The sequence below is a fragment of the Homalodisca vitripennis genome, chromosome 8 (genome assembly GCF_021130785.1).
Source record: "Homalodisca vitripennis isolate AUS2020 chromosome 8, UT_GWSS_2.1, whole genome shotgun sequence".
Taxonomy (NCBI): Eukaryota; Metazoa; Arthropoda; class Insecta; order Hemiptera; family Cicadellidae; genus Homalodisca; species Homalodisca vitripennis.
In genome coordinates this window covers 27,713,266-27,725,418 of record NC_060214.1, presented here as the reverse complement: position 1 = coordinate 27,725,418, position 12,153 = coordinate 27,713,266, and the positions used below count along the sequence as shown (strand labels likewise).

At 31.2% G+C, this 12,153-nt stretch overlaps 1 protein-coding gene across 1 annotated transcript; it reads right to left on the bottom strand.

Annotated features, from left to right (window-relative positions):
- Window positions 1–2,192: 2,192 nt before the first annotated feature.
- Window positions 2,193–6,270, bottom strand: LOC124367119. The gene is made up of 3 exons (XM_046823773.1): window positions 6,039–6,270; window positions 2,792–2,968; window positions 2,193–2,289 (listed from the first exon to the last, which is right to left on the bottom strand). The coding sequence occupies exons 1-3, from the start codon at window positions 6,248–6,250 to the stop codon at window positions 2,286–2,288; spliced, it is 393 nt and encodes a 130-aa protein (XP_046679729.1). The 5' UTR covers window positions 6,251–6,270; the 3' UTR covers window positions 2,193–2,285.
- Window positions 6,271–12,153: the final 5,883 nt, after the last annotated feature.

Below are 12,153 nucleotides of genomic sequence, written 5' to 3'. Positions count from 1 at the left end.
TCAAACACTTTTCGCTTATCATAACCTCACCCCCACACTCTTTTGTGATACCAGATACAAGTAAATCAAAACCTAATATGACATTGGTATTTTTACTAGTTTCACTAAATTCGTGAGATAATTTCCTATTGCACACATTTATACGTGTTTTTTTTTGTCTAGCCTAGGACTAGGCCTACTTTGATTAGCAGCAGAAGATTCACTACCGTCACTATATTGAACAACTGATTTATTACTTAGTCTATAATACCTATTACCTTTATTCACCCGTTTCTTGAAAACTCCTTCTAGTTTTGTCATTTTCAGACTATTTATCACAAAATATGAAAACTAAACGCTTTACAACATATCGAACTTGAAAGATGAATAACGAATTGTCAGCTGTCAAAACAAAATCCAAAAGTACAAGAAGTCCACAAGCAACAGAGAGTAGTACTCCATAGAGTAGAAATACCAGAGTAAAGAAATACAAGTTTATGTATGAAAGTCATCAGGAAGCTGTAGGTACTGCACGTGTCTGCGCATATTTTAGGCTACGTACGGCATAAACCGGGACATTTTTCACTAAATTTAATATATAAAATACTTCTAATAACACCTGAGTCATAATTTATGCATTAACATTTTCTTAATGAACCCCAGAATCCAAAAAGAAACAAAAATTGAAATTGAAACATGTTTTCAAGTCTCCCTTAAATGGACTATTTGATAACAAAGGATAAAATAGCCCACTCTCCCCCCCTTTTTGCCGTCATCTTGTTTATACCGTGACGATCGCCATTCATTATTGGCCTCAATAGTAATGTTGCCTCTAATCACTCTGTCGACTTCTTTTACTTTTTGTTTCGGCTTGCAAATTTATATGACCAAATATTCTCTGAGAAAATTATCTTCTTGTTTTACACGGTTTTACTTTGTAGATTTCCAGAACCCATATTAATTTTCAGTAGCTATTTTACGTTTGTACGAGTGTATTAGTTGGTTATAAAATATGTGTCATGTACTAGTCATACACAATGTGCCCTGAAATCTCAGAATGGTTAAATATATTGGGGGGCGTACTATAAAAATGTAATAAAGAAAATCTATTTCATAAATCATGGTATTGGTAATATTTCCATAACATATCAATATCACTAGAATACATACTAGAGTGCAAACTCAACCTTACAAGATTCACTATAGGCTGTCTCAAAACTCCCGAAATAAAAATCATCCTCCTAAACTTGGCAAAGCACAATAAAAATATTTTATAGTAAAATTATAATTTTCAGTTTTCAGTACTTTATTGTTACAAAGTATAATAATTTCTCTATAAGAAAGATTTATTACAAACAACTACAGCAAAACACACAATATAATGTATAACAAAGTAGAATTTGTAGTGCAATGACTTCCAAAATTCGTACGGAGACATCAGAAACACATAAATCTTTGAGAGGGTTAATGTCGTCCTGTCGCTTCACAGTGATACTGTTGACGTTTTCACCCCAAAAGTTTCTCCAAACTGTTTTCATTGATAGTGCTTATAAGTAATTATAGCGGGGCTCTTGTTTTATGACAAAAACAAAGTGTGATTAATTTACCATTACCTTTTAACAATGTGCAACATGTTGAACTAAAATTTTGGCTTTTCAAAGTTAAAGTACTGTGAACGAAATCGTAGTTTACTTCATTTGAAAATTAGCATTTGTCATAACACCCTCCGCTTACCATTGATGACCTTAAATTCCTTGACTCAAAAAACATAGATGAATAGTTTATAAATAGTTATTTTTCTGTGAAAAATAAGAAAATGCCACCTGTAAATAAACAGAACAAAATTTTAGTATAAAAAGCCGCCAATAAACTGTCAAGTTATTAAGTATTACATATTAAGTCGATTAAAACTGTGATTTAGAAATTAGTTATGGTTTGTTAAAAACTGTGGGATATTACACATAGTTCATAGTCATATTTCTTATTTTATTAATTTCAACGGTAACCCATTTACAAAATAGCTTTGTAAAATACGAAAGGTTTACATACAATATTTAGATGATTCAGCAATAACAAAAACATTTGGTATTAACACTATTGGTAACAGAATAAAGCAATATATTCAAATCTAAGTATGACAAACACACTAAGATGTAACCAAGCTATACTGCAATAAATGTTAAGAAAAGTAAAATAAAAAATAAAACACATATGGCAGCTCTCGCAATACGTCAAACAGCTGATGTCTGTCTGAGTGCTTTTATATGATGACATCCTATCATCACTGTTGGATGACAGTTGAATATTCACCTAATAACAAAAAAATTCATTTAATTATAACATGCCTCCTCATTTTATGGGTCAACCTCAAATTGCTCTTGCCTTCAAAACATTACAGTATAAAATCAAGAATCTTGTGTTCCTAACCAAACAATTATTATATTTTCAATAAATATACCAGTAAATGGCTTATCTTTTAAAATATAAATCAGTATCATATATTCAGTGTGTAAACTAAGTCCTTTTAACCCTGGATATATTCCAAATACATTGAGATATCAATGTACAACCTTCACCATACGTATTAAATTACTTTTTTGATTTTTTTGAGGGTAAAAAAATTCATCTCCCTCTTCAAAGGCGGTAGAACTTTAAATTTTCACACTGCGACCCCTTTTTATTACATGTCATTTTAAAGGCCTATTCAATAGAAACATAATGACAGGAACAAAACATCTCTATGACGATCCTAGCAAAAGTTATGGGCAAATAACATAATTCATAATAGTCATAATTATTGTTATCAACTTACAGGTTTCTTAGGGTAATTTGTTTCAAAAACAGCCTCCAATCTCTTCCAGAGCAAGGAACATACACTGGGAGTGAAGAGAACTGGGGCACACTAACAACAGCTGGCAAAGAGAACTGTAGATGAAGACCACACTTATTGATGAGATAATCGGTTAGTGTCACTAGAAAGTGATGTATTCTGAAAAATGGCCAATACCAGATATTCATAGTTGGTATTAACGGTTTTGACATCTCTACTTTTGGTTGGAATTTCTTATTACTTTCAGTTATTACATTATTTTACACAATAAACGTACATTTTCAAACAGTATGTACTTTTTTAGTTTTCAAGAGTCTTATATTATAATTTTTAATATTATGTGATTTTATTTAGTTTATCAAAGTCTTTAGCTAAACATATAATTGTATTTGTATGTTAAATTTGGTAACAGTTAAAATTTTAACTGTAAAACACAATTTGGTATTCCAAGATGTTAAACACAAGTTCAAAACATTATTAAATGTTAAAGTGTTTACTGCAGTTTGACACTAAAAATAAGCACGACAAACTTGTTTTTATTGGAAGCTTTCAGCATTTTCTTTGATGGTTTTAAATTTATGTTCAGTTATTCGTAATATTCAATCATGTTTTTTTTCTAAACATGAAATAATGCATATTTGAAATAAGTCAATATAAATTATAACTAGGGTGTTTATTATTAAATTGTTCTATTTTGTAAAACCCTAAAAAGAAAAATAATGTACAAAATGTAGGAATACTTAGAATATTTTAAATGGAAGTACCTTGTGATAGAAAAATGTTATATTGTAAATAGAAAACTGTTTTGTGAGTTAAAACTAAAAACAAGCATGTCAAATTTGCAATATTAAAAGTTAGAATTTTCTTTGATGATTTAAAATTTAAGTTCAATAAAGTATTTTTAATATTCAATAATTAAAAAAAAAAAACATGAAATAATGCACCTTTGAAGTAAGTCAATATCAATTATAACTAATGTGGTTATTATTACATTTTTCTATTTTGTAAAATCTTCAAAAGCGAAAAGTAATGCACATAATTTAGGAAACATAGAATATTTTAAACACAAGTACCTCGTGATAGACAATTTTAGATCACAAATAGAACTCTTTTATTATAAGTATAATGTAGTGTCATCCAATAAAAAAAGTTTAGTGTCTAATAAAATTGCTATAAAACACATATTAACTCATATTCAGTTCATGCCAGCAGTGAAAAACCAGAGATACAATTCTTAAGGACTACTTTCAATCAAATTGCATGTATAGAACATTATTTCAGGGGAGGCTGACAAACTAGATTGTTCAGGAAGTATAAAATAGCCTAAAATATAGGGACCAGGACTCTTCACACGAAGAATTGTTGAACTTAATTCTCATAAACATTAGATTAAAAATAGTTACTGTGTGCAATTTTAATGTTTGTCTTTCAAAATTCCTTGGGGGAGGGGGCAAGAGCCCCATGAGCTTCCTCTATATACGCCCATGCGTCCACTATAGACTATTGAAAAGGGAAGTCTACAGATAAAAACAGCAAGGCAGCTAAGAATAGATCAAAACTGTAGTTGGATGGTAAGGCATAATGGAATAGATGCCATGTTGCTTTTTAAACCTTCATGCAGATATAAATTACATGCATTTTATAAATATTATATAAATATTAAAAGCGAAAAGTAATGCACATAATTTAGGAAAAAATAGAATATTTTAAACACAAGTACCTCGTGATAGACAATTTTAGATCACAAATAGAACTCTTTTATTATAAGTATAATGTAGTGTCATCCAATAAAAAAGTTTAGTGTCTAATAAAATTGCTATAAAACACATATTAACTCATATTCAGTTCATGCCAGCAGTGAAAAACCAGAGATACAATTCTTAAGGACTACTTTCAATCAAATTGCATGTATAGAGCATTATTTCAGGGGAGGCTGACAAACTAGATTGTTCAGGAAGTATAAAATAGCCTAAAATATAGGGACCAGGACTCTTCACACGAAGAATTGTTGAACTTAATTCTCATAAACATTAGATTAAAAATAGTTACTGTGTGCAATTTTAATGTTTGTCTTTCAAAATTCCTTGGGGGAGGGGGCAAGAGCCCCATGAGCTTCCTCTATATACGCCCATGCGTCCACTATAGACTATTGAAAAGGGAAGTCTACAGATAAAAACAGCAAGGCAGCTAAGAATAGATCAAAACTGTAGTTGGATGGTAAGGCATAATGGAATAGATGCCATGTTGCTTTTTAAACCTTCATGCAGATATAAATTACATGCATTTTATAATGTGTACGGAAAAATATTTTTAATATCTCTAAAATCTTTAATACAGTTTCTCAACACAGTTTGAATTATTTTGTCGTTTCTCTGGGATTATATTTGAAATTTGTTGTACCTATACAATTTTAATATTAAAATGTATTGTTTGAAAATATATTCCTTTGCTTGTAATTTTACTTTTGCTCTTTGCCTAGTGAGTGTTGTTGTATTCTGTGTAATTTATTCTTGGTGTTATTGTTTCAACTACTCCTTTGTTTGTAATAACTGTATTATTTCTTCTGTTACTACCCATAAATTAGAAAAAAATGCATCGCCTGAACATAGCCAGCAAGGGGGTCCAAGGGGTCCGGCCCCTAAATTTCCAATTTTTAACTTTTTTCGTAAATGATTATTATTATTTAAATAATTGAGTATTACTGATATATACTACTGAAAGAATGTTCTCAACAAACGAACGGGTAAAGATCTTGTTAGGAACAATATGGGGCCTTACTCTTTGTCCACTACGGGATCAGATGTATGGGCCCCCAAAATTTTGTCCTGTCTACATTCTTGATGCAACACACTATAACTTTTCTGTTGCATATCTGCTGTTTCATTATGATTGTTACTTTGCTGTGATAATATACTTCTATTACTTTTGTACCACTGTTTTCCATGAGCGTTTAATTACTTTTATAAATATACCATTTCAAATGTTATTTGCATGTGTTTTGTTGAACACCCAATGATGCAATTTTTGGGATTTCATGTTAAAACACAATAAAGCATTTCTTATCTTGTATGCAAAGTACATATAGTAAAGTTCACAAAATATGTTGAGAACTGAATTCAAAATAAAGTAAGTAATGTAAGAGTAATAAAACGGGCAAGGGAATTGTATTGCCCAGACGCCAGAAACAAAAAGGAGAAATCTTGTTGCTGTTTGATTTCTAAGTACTCACCCTCCGTACAATTCTTCGCTGATTTGTGCTTCTGGTGACAAAGAAGAAGTAATGATTCCAAATGTACGATTCTGGATGTGATACAATACAGGGTGCTTTTCCTGTACCTGCTCCAATATTTTGTATGTTAAGGCCTTAATAGACTTAACCTCATATTGCAGGCTCTTGAAATAACTGTCGTAGTTTTGATACTTAAGAGAATATTGATCCATTAGACTAATCTAACCTAAGTTTTTTTTTTTTTTTTTTTTTTTTTTTTTTCTTTTTGCCTGTTGGCTGGCCTTTATAATCTTATAATGCGGCCACGTAGTACACTTGTTATGTCTTCTTTCTAGTTATTTGCCGTATTCACTTTTTACATATGAACCTTGTGGTTGCCGCCCAAAGCTATGAACAATTAGTTAGTCTTTGCATTTTCCAAATTCATGTGTTTTTTTTTCTTTTTCTTTTTTTGTAATTTACTATATTGCTATTTAGCTTATCAGATGTTTATTTCATTTTGTTTGTTTTTCTATGAAGGTTATGTAGAGTAAAATCCATACCCTAGAACCATAATTTCTAACATGTTCTGTGTAATTTTATGGTTAGTTAGGAGAAGGAAAAACTAAGGAAATCTCTTTGATTGGATTATATGATAGTGATTTTGATATTTTTCACTGCCACTGCATGTATTCTAAGTGTTCCACAACCTAATCAAATTTACATGGTTCTACTTACTATTTTAAAAAAAATCATTAATTTCTTTATAAATTTGAGTGTCTGCTTTTCGCAGAAAATCGATTAATATAATATTCGAATTCTGTTGATTGGCTTTGTATCTTGATTGATTTAATTTCTTGTAACTAAGTTGCCTGGCATAAGAGTACTTGGGACATTCCAGCAAAAACATGTTCCATTGTCTCTATCTTAGCCATTGTGCAGTTTAGGCATAGCGGAGTGAAGTATTTTTTTATTCTGTATAGACATGAATTTACATTTGCCATGACCAAGCCTCAATCTACTGATATTAATGATTTCCCACCTGCTAAAATTTACATGATTTAAACCATGGGTATTTTGTAAATTGGCTCTGTATCTGTTTAAACCACCCAGCTTTTGAGGATTGTTGTAAGAGGTTTGTAAATTGTAAACCATACAATTTTTTCTGGAAGGCTTTAAAATCATCAATAGGTACTGGCAGGTATTGTGTTTCCACTCCATCATTAGCTGCTTCCTTAGCTAATTTATCCACCCTTTCATTATAATGGATTCCTATATGTCCAGGTATCCACTGAATATATATTCTTTTCTGTGTTTCCACCAACAGTTTAAAAATCATCATGATAATACCATTTTCTTTATGTCCCTTACTGCAGTTTTCCAATGCCATGATGGCTGATAAAGAGTCAGTGCATATAACTATGCTGACTTCATTTAATGGTAGAACAAAACTCAACTGCTAAATAAATTGCATATATTTCTGCAGAGTAACTCGACATATACTGGCTTAGCTTAAATTTGTGTTCTATTTGTAGTGATGGAATATAAACAGCAGCTCCAACCTTTTCATTGCATTTTGAACCATCTGTGAAAACTGCCAAACAATCTTTATATTTTGTTTACAAAACATTCTATTTATTCCCTGATGGATTACCGCCGCATTACAGGTCTTTTTACTGTAACTTTCATTATCTATTAATGTATTTAAATACTACATTTGGATTAGTCAATAAAATTGGGACAGTTCCAAATCCCAGTGGTTTGGTATTTTAAGTTTATGGTCAAAGTAATTATGATCCACTTCACCAATCTTATGTATGGCTTTTATATACAGAGGGATTTTCCTATTCTTCCAATAACTTGACATGCTGATTAATAGATTGAGATAATTAATTTTATAGTGTGCTGGATGTTCTTCATCATATATTATTTTGTATATGACTCTTTCTGCAATGGCAGTACGCCTCATACTTAATGGTAATGTAGAGGTTTTCGGTTTGTAAAGCTATGATAGGTGTAGATTTAAATGCATCCATGGTTATCCTCAAGGCTTGATTTTGTATAACTTCAAGTTTATTTAGTAAACTTTGCAGATACATGACCAAACAAAAAAACTACAATAATCCAGTTTAGCCAGTATGAGACTTCTGTATACTTTAATTATGAAGTCCGGATGAGATCCCTGTCTTCCACATGCTAACAGTTTAAGGATATTTAAGTCTTTTTGACATTGGTTGCATAGGTTATTTATATGATCTGAAAATGACAGTTTATTATCTATTGTCACACCTAACAGTTTGATAGTATTTTTAGGTGTTACTTTGTGACCATTAACATAAAAATATCCGTACTGTTCATTATCATTATTTCTTTTACCTGAAAAATACTGTAATATTACTTTTGGTGGCATTAAGCTCAAGATTAGTTTATCAAAGCTTTTAACAATGTTGTTGAGTGCAATTTGCATATTGTTGAATGCTGTGTCATAGTTCTTATGACAAGTGTAAAGAGATATATCATCAGCAAAACTGTACTGTCTGTATTTCTTCAGGTAGGATGTTCTTTAAATCAGAGACGTACAATGAAAAAAAAAGAAGAGGACTTCCTTACACTTCCTTGAGGCAAACCTTTGTAGGCATGTCTGATAATTGTTTCATTTGGAAGAATCAGATGTAGACTTCTTCCTATGAGCCATTTACTAAAATGATGTATAAACTTTGTTGGTATACCTTGCATGTATAATTTTCTCAGTAGGAGTGGAATAGCTACATTATCATAAGCACCTGAAATGTCAAGTGCTGCAACAATAACATTTTCTCTTTGAGTTAGCGCAACCTGTATATCTGTGGTTAAGGTAAGTAAATAATCTGAGCAGCCACGCTTCTTCCGAAATCCAAATTGATTTTCAGGAATTAATTTTTGTTTGTTAATTAGCCACTCAAACCTATTCTTGATCATTGTATTCATGATCTTCATTAGACAGGAGATTAATGAGATAGGCCTATATGACTGTTCATTACCTTTATTTTTATTAGGTTTAAGAATAGCTATTATTTTAATTTCTTTCCATTGTTTAGGTTAATTCCACTTTATAGTTCCATATATTATTGTAACAATTTTGCAGAATACAGAGTGCACTCATTGGGAGGTTCTTTATCATACTATATGTGTGACTATATTACTATATGTGACATCCATCCTGGGGATGTATCCTTTTTCTTAGAATAAATAGCATTATGAAGTTCTTTCATATTAAAAACTATCTTCAAGAAAAGCTTCCTTGACTGGTAATATTGATTATGGGGTAGTTAATTTCATTGACTTGAGCTACATAATCTGGAACAATATGACTCATAAATTTTTCTGCCAATTCAGTATTATTATCAAATTCATGATTGTGGGCCATTGTGTTGTTCCTTAGTTTGTTAATAATTTTCCAAGCATAGGTTGATGACTTTCTGTCACTAATCTGATTGCATAGATTAGACAACCCTGTTTTTTCGCTTGTTGAATTACTAACTGAGCTTTGTGTTGAGCAATTTGATAATTTCTATATGTAAGTGCAGTCATATTTTGTTTAAATATTTTAAAAGACAGCCTCCTCTGAGCAATTGCCAGAGAACACTGTTCAGTCCACCAAGTTTTAGGAACAAAACCTAACTTTTCAGCAATGTTTGCCTTTCTTGCACAAGGAGTTGCCATATTTATTGCCTCCGTCATTAAGTTATAAAATTTATTTTTATCTACCGATGAATGGTCAGGGATATCCGCTAACACCTGCTCTATGTAGTTTGTATACACTTCCCAATTAGCTCTCTTAACATTTCTAGTATAATTCTTGTTTAGATTTATGTTAGAATACAATTGACTAATTTGAAATGCTGATTATAATTGGAAAATGATTCATCCCCATTGGATCATGCAATACATCCCAACTGAGCATCGTTGTGTATAACTTAGGTGAAACAAATGTTAAATCTATTATAGACTGTTGATGGTATAAAGCTGGAGCTGTGGTTGGATTATTTGAGTTTGCAAGTATGAATAGGGAGTTATTGTAATGGTTGTATATATCATTACCTCTACTGTTAGCTTTATTGCAACCCCAAAAAGGGTGGTGGGCATTGAAATCACCGCACACTAGAGTATACCCTTTATCATCAGAAAAATAAATTTTCAAACCAAAATTCCTTGTTTATTTTCTTCTTGGTGCTATACAAGTTTATGATTTTAATTGGATACTTCAAAATTGGTGGTGGTAATACTAAGGAGTTGGGTAGATTCTGTATTAATTTCTCTAACTACTTGAGTAGTTATGGCTTTGTGTACTATTAGTGCTATGCCACCATATCCATCAAATCTGTCTAGTCTTAGTAGATAATAATTGTTGTCAATCAACTTGTCATGATTGGTTAGCCAAGTTTCTTGTACCGCACCAATATGAATGCCCTGATTGGAAAAGAATTGCATTACCTCAGGCCATTTATGTTTCAATGACCTGGCATTCCACTGAAATACTTTTAAATTAAGTATTTCCATTGTTGCTAATATTGTTAGTTTTAATAATTTAGTTTCAGTGATCTCAAAATAGAGTGATGAAGGTTAAGTAAGGATGACATTATTTATTTTTAGTAAAGCTATTGCCTTTACTATTTATACCTAATTTGTTCGGTTTTTCAGGAGGTCTTACATTTTCACCTTTGCTTGTGTTATCTTTATTTATGCCTATAAGGTAAGAAGAAAAAGATCTCTTCAATTTGTTTTTTTTGCTGTGTTAGTATTTGATAGGTTAATTTTAAGGCATTTACCCCTTAACTCGTAAATTTTATCCTGCAAAAGGGTTTTTAATTGCTCTCTATTACTTTCATTGTCTGTTGATAGCGTAGAGTATGTTTCTTCGATGTTGTCTGAACCTGTACCTTGATTTGGCTTGTTTGTGTTACCAAATCTATTTGAAGGGATTTGTCTGGAGTTCATGTTACTACTGTAACTGAAGGTATTTACTTTAGATTTAGGTTTTCTGTATGTGTAGGCACTATAAAACTAGCACTATTATCATTTTCAACTAAATTACTCAGAGGTGAAAATCTGATTATTAGGATGGTAGTAAGATGGTTTGTTATTGCCAGTTACAGGTAGTTCTGGGTAATCCCGAATTCATTGTTTGTTTTAATTTTTTCTGCATAAGATTGTTTTATAAAACGGTTATCTCTTGTTTTTTTATAGGTTATAGGATAGTGTGCACTAGCAGTAAAATAATCTTCCTTATTGACGCTCATTCTGTTTTTAATAAGTTTCTGCCTTTTGAACTCCGGACAAAACTTCGATGAACTACTATGTGGACCATAACAATGTACACATTTCTTAGGTTGTGAACAAGGTTCAGATTCCGAATGGAATTTGTCTCCACAAATCTCTGCATAATCTTTCATTTTTACATGGTGAATTAGCCACGTGTCCGTATGAAAAGCATCTGTAGCACTGTTTAACAGGAATAACAAAAGTTTCAACCTTCATACGAACATAATTAAGTTTAATAAAATCTGGAAGATTATCTGATTCAAATGTTATTTTTACAAAGTTTGTATCAAACCAAATTATTGTTTACCCTTCTTTTAATTCTATGAACTTGAATTAGAGGGTGTTCACTTACAGATTCATTTAGTATTTCATCCTCGCTTACTTCAGGTTCTACATATACAACTCCTACAGAATAAATCTGATGGTGGTTACAAAAACACATTGTAGTTCATTAATTGATGTGAATCAATTAAGTTATTTGCAGCAGTGTAATTTTTGCAAATGACTGATAGATTATTACCAGCACGTGTAATAAAATCTATATCATTGTGGTGTTGTTTGATTATTTTTCCCACTTGAAATGGATTTAGTTTATGTTTATCTTTATGTTGAATAATTATTTCATATGGTCCTTTATTTTTAGCTGTATAGTACCTTTTGATAAAACTTTTTTTTTTAGCATTAGTTTTGGCAGCTAACCCATTTTTATTAGAATTATACTCCTCATTGGCCTGATCTCTTTTCCTTTTTAACTCTTTACTGTCAATGTTAGCATTACTACAATAAGTGTGATCTAAATCCATATTAATGGGGTCATTTGGATTCACAATAGATT